At 39.3% G+C, this 13859-nt stretch overlaps 1 protein-coding gene across 3 annotated transcripts in view; it reads left to right on the forward strand.

The window, feature by feature from the left end:
- Positions 1–13859, forward strand: part of AGPS (alkylglycerone phosphate synthase) — a 157781-nt gene that overhangs the window by 123223 nt on the left and 20699 nt on the right. For all 3 annotated transcript variants that reach the window (XM_075117975.1, XM_048870393.2, XM_048870394.2), the window contains exons 16-17: positions 5430–5491; positions 8423–8512. In XM_075117975.1, the coding sequence (XP_074974076.1) occupies positions 5430–5491; positions 8423–8512 (152 nt within the window). The remainder of the gene's footprint in view (positions 1–5429; positions 5492–8422; positions 8513–13859) is intronic.

The raw sequence follows: 13859 nt of genomic DNA on the forward strand, positions 1-13859 counted from the left end.
GGTCACTCTTTTATTCTCTGCTGCTCTGGTATGACTATTTCCGTACCCAACGAATCATATAGAAACCATAAAGATTTTTTTTCAAATTCTTTATGCAAACTTTCTTTAGACTTGAAAAGATTAATCAAAACTCTCTGTTGGGGCTGTGCCTTTTTTTACATGTACATAAATTTAGAGAGAAGTTGAGTGAGGTAATCTTTTATTGGACAAGCTTCTGTTAATGAGAGAGACAAGCTTTCGAGCTTATACAGAGCTCTTCTTCAGCTTCTGGGAAACTAACTCAGTATGTCACTGCTAACTAAATAAGGTAAAAATCCATGATTTTTAGTGTCTGGCAAAGTTTTGCTAGACACATGCCTATCACAACATGCAGTGGACCTCATCCAGTGCACTAAATGTCCCAAGAGCAACTATGTGGATGAAACCAGACAATCACTGCGCTCTCAAATGGATTCACACAGGAGCATGATAAAAGATAAAAACATCTGATCATGTGTAAGTGAACACTCTTTTTTTCACAAAGCAATCACTCCATATCTGACCTCTCAGTCCCCTTCCTCAAAGGAAACCTGCACAACACTTTTTTAATGGCTGCCAAAGTTTAATGAATTTAAGCTCACAGGCCTATCTTTTTAAATCATGGAACGAATAGAGACACTGGATTTAGGGCTTATTACAACAATCTGTAACCCACGAACAACCCCCCGCCCTCAAGTTGGTTCCCCGCCCCCTTCCTGTCCTCCTTATGACTCTGTGTGTTCATGGGAAACTTCACCCTAAATGGTCCCTTGAAATGTGCTAACTACTTGAAATGTGTTCCACCTTGTATTTAGCAATGACCAGGGTCCTACCAAATTCACGGTCCATTTTGGTCAATTTAACAGTCATAGGATTTTTAAAATCGTAAATTTCATTATTTCAGCTATTTAAATCTAAAATTTCACGGTGTTGTAATTGTAGGGGTCCTGACCCAAAAAAAGGTGTTGAGGGTGTTGCATGGTTATTGTAGGGGGTTGTGGTACTGCTACCCTTACTTCTGCGCTGCTGCTGGTGGCAGCTCTGCCTTCAGAGCTTGGCAGCTGGAGAGCAGCAGCAGCTGCTGGCTGGGAGTCCAGCTCTGAAGGCAGTCTCGCCACCAGCAGAAGCACAGAAGTAAGGATGACATGGTATGGTATTGACACCCTTACTTCTGTGCTGCTGCCTGCAGAGCTGGGCCCTCAGTCAGCAGCTGCCACTCTCCGGCCACCCAGCTCTGAATGCAGCAGCGCAAAAGTAAGGGTGGCAATACTGCAACCTCCCCTGCAACTCCCTTTTGGGTCAGGACCCCCAATTTGAGAAATGCTGTTTTCCCCTGTGAAACCTGTGTAGTATAGGTAAAAACACACACAAGACCAGATTTCACAGGGGGAGACCAGATTTCATGATCCATGACGTGTTTTTCATGGCCATGAATTTGGTAGGGCCCTTGCAGTGACGCTTTCAGTTAGTTTCCAAGACCTGAAGAAGAGTCCTGTGTAAGCTCAAAAGCTTCTCTCACCAACAGAAGTTGGTCCCATAAAAGATATTACCTCACCCACCTTCTCTCTCTTCCTAATATTTTAGGACCAGCACAGCTACAACAATACTGCATGTACATAAATTTGGCATTTATTTGTGATTTTCACCTTTAAAAAACTGTACAAACATTAATTTGCACCCCCTTTTATGGCAAGTTTTTTTCCAGACAGATAAAGAAATTGAATTGTAAATCCTAATGGACTGATCTTTAGAGGTGCTAAACATCCAGGTGTCCCACTGACCTTTTGGGAGATGCAGATACTCTTTACCTCTGAAAATCAGGCCATAAGTGACTTTCCCCAGGCCACAAACTGAGTAAGTGACAGAACCAGGATTAGCACCCAGGAGTTCCTGGCTCCAATCTACAAACTCAGTACTCAATGCTGTTTTTAATTGTAGGACTTAAGCGTGTTTTAAAAGGCAATCATTCAGCAAGGAAGGAAGACTTTGTGTGGTTAAGTCTCTGGATTGGGACTAGAGAGATCTATGTTCAGTTTCAAGCTTCTGACTTTCTGTATGACTTTGGGCAAGTCACTTAATTTCTCTGTGCTTCAGTTCTCCATCTATAAAATGGGGATAAATGCATCCTTTCTACTACCCTTTGTCTTGTTTGTTTAAATGGTAAGCTCTTAGAGGCAGGGACTGTTTGTACGGTGCCTAGCACAGTGGGGCCCGAATCTTGGTTGGAGCCTCTGGGTGCTGCTGTAATACTAACCAGTCAGCAATAATTATTTGATGTATATGCACACCAGTAATTTGGCAGGCCTTTCCACCATAGAAATGCACTTTTTTGTTTGCGTTTCTCAATGAGGTCATCTGCATCCTGGAAGATCTATCTCATTACCTCCACTATAAACTACTTGACTTCAAGACCCCATGTTATAGCCAGCATTCTTTCGGCTGGGATGACAGGATGGACTTTCTCCATGGCTTATTGCTGCCACTTCTTGTTTCTCCAAAGGAGTCATTTAAGCAGTGCATGGTGCTCTTCTGAGCAGTTAAGTTCCTATCTTCGATAGAACTCTGGGCTGGGGAATAAGACCAGGAATCAGTGTGTTCATGTGACACAGTGCAGGGAACTTCTTTGTAAGCCACAAGAGAACTCCTTAGACAAGATATACTCCATGTTTAAAGATTAGGATACTTTATAATCCTCTTTTTCTATTCACATTGCCAATAATTCAATATGATGAGCCAGTATCTGGCCTTGGATACACATGTATAGCTGCTATTGTTACTTAGAGCTGTGCATATGTTTGGAGGTATACAGCTGGACAAAATACTAAATATTGTGGGTGTTCAAATACTCAGCCATGGTTCCAGTAGAAATACCTAAAATACAATGATTCAGAGATTTAAAAAAATAAGTTTCAAATATGTGTGTCTCAAGTTTCCCATTCAGAATTATGAGCAGTCTCTGAGCCTTCTTCACAAAATGGCTAGTAAATTGCACCAGCATTTTGGGAATAGTTTTCCTCTACATTATGATTCCATGGTTTCAAAATTGCAAACACACTTGTACCGTGTAACATTGTTTCCCATTTGTGATATTGTATCCCATAATCTTTATGGTAGACTTAAACCTTCTGCAAGCAGAAGCGCATTTTATAATGTTGGTTTCGGTGTGCATAATATAAAATGTGCAATCTTTATATCAATATATACTATAATATATACTTGAATCAACATGAATTTAGTCCACTTTTACTTTATCAGCATTTTAGTTCATCCTTTCATTTGTCCTTTCTTCTGTTTATAATGTGGTGAATAATGACACTTAATGAGCCCCATTGTCACATTGTTGTCCAGTCAATAACAACTCTTAAACTTCATAGGACAGGTGTTGTGACTATCTTTGTGGTGGTAAATGTTCTGAAGCTTTTAGAATAGTCACAGTTGGGCTGCTTCTGTCTTCCCCACTTCTTTATCTAGTTGTTCTTGCTTCTATTCTGTCTTCCTTTTTCAAAGACCTAATTGGAGAATATTTCTCTTGGCTTTCTTTATATCTCTCCAATAATACTTTCAATCACTTTCAGTCCTGATCCCACTTTTCACATTTAATTTTTCAAGGTAATCATTTCTTTTTACTAACTGGCAGGTTGGGGGTTGTCTTATTTGTTTGGTGGGTTTTTGTTTTGTTTTTTGCTTTTTTGGACTTCATTAAACCACATGTTAAATTATGACCTCTAAGTCGTCTTGACTGTTTATCTCCTAGGCATTGCTATCCCTTTTTCTCCACTCCTGTAGTATTTTCTCATTTTTATGGCAATTTCCCTTCTAGGCCCTTCTCTCATGGAGTTGGCCCACTTGATTTCTCTCTCTAAACTTTTGTATTGATTTGAGTCTACTAAAGGAATACTGTTTCCTTGCCAATTGTTGTCCAACTGTTAGTCTGATTCTATGGTAGCATCACTTAGTTTTATCATTATGTTCACTTCGTGGCTAACTTTCTTGTCTTGGGCAAAAAGGGAAGGTGGTATCTAAGAAAATCATATTTCTTCCGTTGAATCTTGATTCAGATTTATTTTTGTATTCCGTGAGTGAGTGCTATGTATTTGTGATTTTTTTATTATGTTTTTATACTCTAGTCACATTTTTTCTTTACATCCTGTGGTCTCTTAAAGTCTCAGATGCAGGCTGTTCAAAATTGTATAGTACATCTGATTTGAAGAACCAGTGAACTTATTTTCAGATATCCTAATGGCTTTCAACACACTTAAAGATTCAAATTCTTTTAAAATTACTCAAGTATTTTACTTGTTTCTCAGTTATTTTGCCATTAGATTTATTACTGTGAAAAGTTTCTTGTTTGTTTCCAATGGTGTTTTATCTCAGAATTCATTATTTTATTCTCCGAAGAGTACATAAAAGCCTATCTTTTTACTTAGCATATAATTTTGGTGGTTTTTTTGGTATTTCAGGTTCATTGCAAAATTGTAGTTTGTAACCTGTTTTTCTGTATGGTGTCATTTTTAGGGAACTGATACATATATTTGTGTGATAGTTTCACTATCAAAACCAATGTTAGGCCTCAATCCTCCAAAGATTTATGCTGGTGCTTAACTTTAAACATGTTAATAGTCTCCTTGAGTAATCACTTAAGTTTGCTAACATATCTGAATAGCGTTGCTGAAATGTAATGTTTACAAAAACAATGTTACCTGATAACACTGCAAGTAATCCATTTGAAAGTTATGATTGTAGACAGATATACATATGACTATTTTAAAAATCTGTTTTACTTAATATGATGCTATAAAAGCTGCTGGATTGATAGTCTGGGAAAACTGAAGTCTTCTAACCACTAAACAGATACAGCACAGGTACTGGCAACTTTGTGAAGTTATAAACTGAAGGAACCATTTCTAAGCATGGAGAAGGTAGCTGATTGTTTCCATGCCCATTCAGTCAGCCACTGTTGAGACAGACAAGAAGTGTGCTTTTGTGAATAGCGGCAGTTTTTGTGATATAAATACTTCTTCACTAAGAGACAGGAACAATGCCCCAGGTGTTTAACATAGATTATTAAACATGCGTCCGTGGTAACAATGTTTGGTAGCTATCCGTTAGGGTCAGATTTGTACTATTTGCCGAAAAATGAAAAGCGTTGCATCCCACTACCAGTCCCTTTCAGCATTTTTCCTAATATTTAAAACTTAGGTTTGGTCCCAGTATATATATTCTTTGATTTTTGAGATATGTAAATCTTATAAGTGTAGATTGCCAAATCTGTCTTCGAGGTAAAAATCACACAAAACAGTGATTCTCAGTCTAGCAGCTGCCTAAAGTAAATTGGAATCCTGAAGCTAAAGATGTACATTAATTAGGACACTAATTCACTGGTCCTTTCCTTTCTTTTCGTTCTTTAATAGGACCTGGGCCTGGATTACTATGTAATAGGAGAATCATTTGAGACTTCTGTTCCCTGGGATAGGTAAAATAATTGTAGTAGTCTTTTGTTCAAAACTTCTATTAAAACTTGGTTATCTTGTAATGGATATCTATTCAGTTTGTCTTTGAGCATTTTTTTCTTTAATTTGAGACATTGATAGGAATTTGAAAGTGTGTATACATAAAACATAAAGAATAAACCGTTATATTTACTTAAGCACGAAAACACGCCAAACTATGTTAATGTGTACTTCTGAGCCATTGTGAAGCATGAATTATATGAATTCTGTGGTCAGAAGTGTAGTCCCTTTTGGTACTGTTGAATTAGAAGTGGCACTGGGCTTGAAAAATTAATGAAATGTTAAAAGTAAAATGTAGAATCAGAGCCATATTCTGTTTCAAACTTCATATACATAACCATTCCATGCAGAATAAATACTTTACAATATGCTTATGTTGCTTGCTTAGGATTGTAACTTTTTTTTATTGTGGGTTTGCAATGTGACAATTCTGGTCTTTAAACTGTTCTTTGAAAAATCATTCTTAAGAGGTTGAGTGAATGAGCTGATGACACTTGATGATTTTACAGTTTAAATTATTAAAACTATGTAGTGTTGTGAAGAATTCCTGAAGGAGCTAAATGTTTCCCAACTTGTTGGGTGAGCTCCCTTCCTGTGGATGTAAGATCTCTTCTGGGGTTGTGGTATGGTACAGTACAACAGTACCAGGTGTGCATCTGCCTTTACTGCAGAAGCAATTCTTAGCAGGGGTTGAAGTTGATGAGCACAGTAGTAGCTTACTCTTTTTAGCTGCCTGACTTCTCTACTTGTTCTCTTTGAATAGCCATCCAGGTATATGCCTCTCCTCTGCTCCCCACAGGAGCACACGAGATATCTTGATCTAAGGCATCATGAAACCTTGCTCTCTGAATGGATCCCTTTGTTGGGAGTGGTGGAAAAGTGCCAACATATCTGGTGGTAGTCCAGATTTGGAGAGGACATGTCCCGTATTTTAAAACCAGCATGAAAAACTGCTATCTCAGCCACTCGGTGGCAGGCAGATGCTCAGCATCTCCCCTTCTTGCTTGCTGCTTTTCTAAAGTTGTACTTGGCTAAGCAGGGACAGAATTGTGAGTAAGATGCTTGCAGAGAAGTGAGCTAGCCAGCAGGGGAAGGAAGTAGGCTTCATTTTGTATTACCTAATCTTAAACAATCATGTGGTTTAAGGTTTGTATACCAGCTCTTCCCCTGCAATGGGGCAGCGCAAAATGGCCTTGAAGCCAGTTTGGCTAGCTGGAGTTCCCCTGCACAGGGGAGAGCACCCCTTCCTACAGCCCAACCAGGGAGCATGGATAGGATGTCCTTAGACCCTGCTGATCCTTGGCTGCCAGATATCCCCTTGGGCAGCTGATTCAAATTACATTTACATCAGGGGTTTAGCTCAGTGCAGATGCCCCCAGTATTATTATCTCTCTATTCTAAGCTTTACCTCAGCTCTCCACCACAACTGAGAATCAAGTCCTAAACATATTTAAATAGGTCAAATTCTGGAGATCTCAAGTGCTATGTAACCTATTTGCTCTGTTCATTTTCTTTTTTTAAAATTCCTGTTTACCCCACACGTTAAACAGATTCTTATCAGTTTTGGTCCCCTGATAGCTTATGATTATAGAGTTGATAGGAAATTAAGTTTGAAATGACTTGTGTGTGTTCAGACTCCCAACAAACCCAGCATCCTGGTTCTTGGATTTAGCAGCTACGAGAACACTGTTTCAGTCCTTGTTTTAGAGGCTGCTGTTTCCTTCTCTAAAATGTGTCAGTGGAAGGATTTTAAAACAACTGAAATTTAGTTAATTATTATCTCCCTTATAGAAATTTAATTTTCAGCTAGTGTCAAAGTATCCAGTCACTTGACTTAGATTTTTCTCACTTTCCCCTTTACAGTTTGGTGAGCAGAGTGAACAGGTTTTTACATCTGTTGATTCAAACCTATTTTTCACTCATTCTGCTCACTTACTAACTCATTTCCGGATTTGGCTTTGGGGCCTTTACCTTCCTTCAGAGTCTCTACCAGCATGTCACTGTAGATTAGCTGATAGACATTTTGAGGAAAATTATTTTAATTTCAAATGTTCCTCCCTCCAAATCCAAATGTTTTTTTCCAAATACAGATCTGTATAAAACTTCTAAACTTAAACAATTGTTAAATAGCATTTCTCTAGTTCTGTGTGAGAGCCTACCTGGAGTGGTTTAAATTAAATGAAAAAACCCACCTTTCAAACTGTGTTTCAAAGTTTTGAATGCCCCTGGATTAGTCCCAGAGAAATGCAATAATAAAATTAAATAAATATCACTGGTTTTATGACTTATTTTAATAGTTTAGTGCCAAATTATAATTTTAATAAGATTCTAGCTGGTAAATTAATTCACATCTTCAACATCTGGAGGAATTTCTTCTAGCTCAAATCAAAAGGATGTTGTATTGCATAGTGTACATGTACATGCTTCTATTTTGAATTGTTTTCTAAGCTACTGTGCCAAACACCTTTGCCCCACTTCAGCTCAGAAGAAAATATCCAACACATTCCTCTTCACTGATAGTACAGTGCTCTCTTATGTCCTCTGAAAAGACAATAGTCTCAGGAGCTAACATGTACAATCAAAATTATAAACTTGTCACCCAATAGATGCCCAGAAGAGGAATAGTACTATTTTTATAGAGGTCTGATGGGCATTATTTTTTCTTATGCTTTTTTTTTTTTTTTAATAATCACAGTTTAGGTTTGGTTTCATTTAAAGTGTATTGTTTTGGACTAGTGAGGAAGATTGTTGTAGTTGTATGTGAGTTTTAAACTAGAGGCATAAATGTAATAAAAAGGGAATATTGCTAGTTGAAGGCAAATTAGTGCATAGAGTGCTGCATAGGAAATGTTTTAAATTTGTTTTATTTTTTTTAACTATATATTCTGTTACAGGGTTATAGACCTCTGCAGGAATGTAAAGGAAAGAATAGTGAGAGAATGCAAAGAAAAAGGTGTCCAGTTTGCTCCGTTTTCCACCTGCAGGTGAGAGACACATCAACTTTGTTTTCATAGTTCTGGGATGTTTTTTTAGCAGCTGAAGTAAATTTTACTAGTACTATATTTTTACCAATACTTCCATACACAATAGATAACTTAACCTACTACTAGTTTATCCAAGTGGCACAGTTTAAAGTGCGTCCACTAATGATCTTGCTCTTGTTCTCTAACCTGTTCACTAGAGTTATCACTTCAAGAGTTTATAGTGGCACTTGGTTAGTCTTCTGACATTTATTTTCTGTATATCCACCAGGCAGCTAGGTATAACCAGATAGACTTGAGCCCTTAAACTCTCTAATAGTCATAAGATTGATTGACATGAAGAATAAGTAGAAGACAGGTCAAAATGTTTAAGACTAGTTGTTAGAAATGAATGTAAATCGTGTGAGAAAACAAATTTCAATGAACAAGAAGTTAAATTACTTTAAAATTCAAAATGATAACAAGCTATGAAAATAGGTATTTAAAACTGATAAACATTTTCTCTAAGGGGAAATGTTAACTTGAACTGTTCTGTTAAATCATTTGTCTCAACTGCTTTTAATGAAGTGATGTAAAGCAAATTATATTTTTAAAGTGAATAACTGCAAGTGATACAGCCTACGCTTAGTGTTAGCATATTATATGCAGATTGTTAGTGTTCTATCCTTTCTAAAATGCTAGCAACCTGAGAATATCAAGGGGCTGAAATAAAGGGCTATGTTGTGTAGCACTCTGATAGCCGTATCAACCATCTCTCTATAGTTATCATGGACAATTTATAACTGTTAGTTCCCCATGGAATATGACAAAGGAATGCAACGCTCACGTCGTTAGACTTGTTTTTTTCAACCGTTTTTATTAAACTTTCAACTGAGCTAATTAAAATGGGTTTGTCTGTGGGAGTATTGTCTTCAGTAGGGTTCCCAGAGGTACTAATGTTGATTCCACTGACCTTCTGTTAGCACAGGTGATTTTTTTGTAAATGTTCTCAGTTCAGACAGCCTCCAGTATTTACCTGTAAGTGGATGTTTAAAAAGCAAGATTGTTTCTCAGTTTTTTATATAGCCCCTCTTTTGCACCTTGTGACTTACATATACAGGAATCTGTGTTTTTACCGTATTCTTACAGCCCTGATTTCAGTAACTAGATAATAAGTTAATTACATTCCATCAGTCATGGGCTGGGCCCAATGTTCATGAGATATGATGGCTTTTGGGAAAATAAGTTGAGAAACTAGTTAATTGTCTTTGCATCTTTTCCTAGGTATGCCAAGTGTGAATCTACGATCATGAATTGAAAAGCTGAAATGAAAATTGACTTAAGCACAGATTGTGCTTACTGCCCCAGTAGCCAGGTTAAGAGGGATAGTTAGTGCAGAAGCAAGTACAATTGAAGGGGGGGAATCATTGCAGTCCTCTTGTCACTTCCCAATTTTGCTGAAAATATTGCAGAGTTGATTGTTCTGTGATACCAGAAGTGTCGTAACCCATTGTCTTGATGTCGCGCATTGCATCCTGCAAAATGTTCAGCAAACTAGAAAGAGCCAAGAGGATTTGTGAGGGTTCCTCACCACTCCTTGAATTTAATTTAGCTTCTGTGCTGAAAGTCTCAAAACTTACACATTTCTTGTGGTCATGTAAAGTAAAGATGTAATTAACCACATTGCACTCAGTTTTATAGTAAACACACTAGGTCTTAAATTTTGAAAAAAGGATGGAAGAGGTTGACCAAGTTAGCTTGAATCTGGACAACTGGTAGCAAAACATCAAATGTATTAGTTAGTTAATTTAGTAGAAAATGGCATTATCCCATTTCTGACTTGCATTCTAGACTTTTCCTAAGATAATGAGACCTAGTATTGTCTTCATGTAGAGCAGACAACAAACATTATGCTTTAACCCTATACCCTTCACGTTTTCTTGTCACCAGTGCATCCTTGTTAACTTGGTATATCCTTTGTAAACAGTAGTAATAATTATTGCCTGTATTGGGTATTCTAGCTACATCTTAAAAACCAGCTTAGCCTGTCCCCTTGCCTTTACTTTCATTTTAACCACCCAAAGCTACTCCACATCTGGTGGTTCAATATTAACAAAGATCCTCAGTTCTGATTCTGTTAATCATAACTTGTCCTATATGATTTTTAAGTTTTAGAATGTATTTTTTTATTATCCTAGAGTCCATCCAGAGTTGTGATACTGCAGTCATCTTTATCTACTGCTGTTGAGCTCCTGTCAGTCTCTTATTCAAATCCTTTTACTGACTTCCTTTTGCCTTACATTCAAGGCATTCAGATCAAGCCAAGGTGATAAACTGGGCATAATAACCTAGATAGAGAGAAGCTTTATTGATGTGCTCAGTTTCCCCCAAATCTTTCTCACTTCTTCCTGACATGGCCAAACGTTCCTCCAAGCATCATTACCCTACTTTTCCACTGCTGCCCTTATGCTTAGAATATGCTTGCTTATGCCTATTCTAGGATACCATTCAGTATCTCTTCATGCCAATCCCTCCATAATACAATCCTTTTACAAGGCATCTACAGCGATAACCCATCAGAGAAACTTAGTTATACATCTGCATCACTTGGAGAGTGGGCCTTCCAATTCCTGTCATTAATGACTCTTAATTGTATTGTCCAGTTTAAACTATGACCTCCTTGGGGCTGAGACCATGACCACCTTTGTCCAACATTAAACACTTAGTCTATGTCAACACTTGCGAGTGAACACAGTTACTTGTCCATGAACAGTTAGAGTGTGTACCCCATACCTGCACTGAGTGTTCACGTATGCTGAGCTGAGCATGGATATATGCTGTGCACTGGCGTAGTCCTTCATCCACACTGCACCTTTTCATTACATGATGTTGGTGGTACACAACATTTTGGGGCAGTATCCCAGAATCTTGTGCATCACAAGAAACACTCTCTAGAAAGTGCCTTTCTGCATGTTGCTGGAACTGTATGCTGCCATCACACGTTTGATGTCAGCTCCCTGTCATCTCTCCCTTCTGCCAAACTGCATTGGAGACATGGAGCACATCCATAATGAGGATGATCTGCTCATGCTATCACTTGCTGGACAAATATTCATGCAGCGCAGTACCAGATACCGGATGGAATTGGTGTGGAGAGATTTCAGATGGTGCAAATCGCTGGCCCGAAGGGGGAATGAAAATCCACTTGGATCCCTTGGAACAGGTGTTTTGGATGCCAGGACCACAACAGTATGCCCAAGGTGGACTGCTGCTTCTTGTCCTGGAAAATCATCTTGGAAACCTGGCATGACAACCATAGTTGCAGAATTTTGGAATGAGGAAGCAGACGTTAATCAAGTTCTGCAAAGAGCTTGCACCAACGCTCCAGTGCTAGACCACTCATTTTCAGAAACCCATACCGGTACAGAAGTGGGTGGTTATTACCCTTTGGAAGCTGCCAACACCCAACAGCTGCCAGTCAGTTGCAATCCAGCTCAGGGTTGGAAAGCCAACTGTCAGGGCGGTGGTTGTACAGATTTGTGAGGTTATCAATACTGAGATCTACCAACAAGTGGTTACCATAACCGAAGACCCTGAAATGATAGCAGAATTTCAGAGGATGCCAGAGCCATCAACGGAACACACATCCCTATGCTTAAGCCACTGAAAGGGGCCAATGAATACATGAACTGCAATGGTTACCATTCACTTGTTCTTCAGGGCTTAGTGGACCACAGGGTTTGGTTCATGATGCCAGGGTGCTCAAGAGGTTGGAGGTTGGCGGGTGGAAGAAAGGACTTTATTCCCCCGAGATGACATAACTGTGGCGGGGACCCTGCATGTTCTCTCCTGCCAGAGTTTGTGAAGCCTTACCCCAACATTGCCAACCCACGTAAAAGGGAATTCAACTACAGAATGGTGGTTGACTGCATTTGGTGTCTGAAATCCCATTGACAATGCCACCTTCCCATCTGGATGCCAGTGTGGCTAATGCAAATCAGATTAAAATGGTGTGCAGTGCTTTGTATAGTTCATGTGAGGTTAAAGGGGAATACTTCCACAGCAAGTGTGCACAGGACAGAACTACTTCCCCAAGCTTGTACATGCAACTTGATCCCGTTTAGGCATTGTTAAAGTAATTTTTTAAAAATCTAAAGTTTTGGGAGGGAATTTACATATTCCTTCCTCACAATGTTTTCTGGCAGTGTTGCTCACAGCACTTATCAGGTGCTATGCATTAGCACTCCAATGGTAATGGTTGGGTGGAGTGGGGGTCGTAAAAGCACTGTCAGTGTCAGATATCTTCAGTGTTGTTTTACTTTTGTTTCCTTCCTCTGTATTGTCACTTATTAACAAAGTCATAAAGATATTTCAGTTAAATTAGCCTCTGTTTTTCTTTGGACGGCAACAGTTATTTCATGGCTTACTTCATTGTCAAGAACCCCTTTTTTTTTTTAAATCAGCAAATTCATAAGTAGTGGGAGGAATGGGTTTATGGGACAGATAAAATTGTTTGCATTTCCATGGCACCAGACTTTTCCTACTCCATCCCAAACCTCTAGGGAGTATCACATTGATCATACTCAGGAAACAAGGTGCACACAAGTGAAATGCACAGTAACTTTTATTTACATATATTGAACCTAGAATCTAAAATTTTAACAGGAAAAACTGAACAAAAAAAATACCCACCAGGGAAATGGGCAAACATTAAAGTCTGTGGAAATGTCTCCTCTCCATTCCCTTGCCCTAAGAGAGGGAATGGCTGCGGATTATTGTGCAGGGGGACAAACGGAATGTCTTCTGCATGGGGTTTGGGAGTTGAGCTCAAGCTGAACTACAGGGACAGGATGAGGCTCTTCCCCAGAGCATGGAGAAGGGAGGGGTTCCCCTGCAAGTGGTGGTGGCGGCAGAGCATATTGTGCCTGGTGTTGAGCATGCTCCTCCCTGGCAGTGGGGAGGAGTGAAGGGGATCCAGGGCCTCAGCAGCAACTTGGCCAGCTGCTGAAGGAAGAGAAGTGGGAGGTGGTGGTGGTGCCTGCTCTGAAAGAGGAATAGCAGAGAGCATTCTGCCACCAGTTGGACTAAGTGAGTGCATGATCCCCTTCCCTTTTCGCATGCTTCCATTGCCTGTGTTGTCTGTCCGTTTGCAGGAATGGCTCATCCTTCCTCAGAGCCCAGTCCTCCCTTGTCCTAAGGAAGTCCAACTGCTCTTGATTCCTTCTGTCTGTGCCAACAAGCAGGTCCTCCAGAGTCCTTCAGTGTCATCTTCTGTTGTCTCTGTGGTGCCTCTCCTGGCTGAATGGGTTCCCTGGCAGCATCGGAATGTCTTGCCAAGTCAAACACAAGGCATAATATTTCATTTCTTCTT

This window comes from Caretta caretta, chromosome 11 (genome assembly GCF_965140235.1).
Source record: "Caretta caretta isolate rCarCar2 chromosome 11, rCarCar1.hap1, whole genome shotgun sequence".
In the NCBI taxonomy this organism is placed as follows: domain Eukaryota; kingdom Metazoa; phylum Chordata; order Testudines; family Cheloniidae; genus Caretta; species Caretta caretta.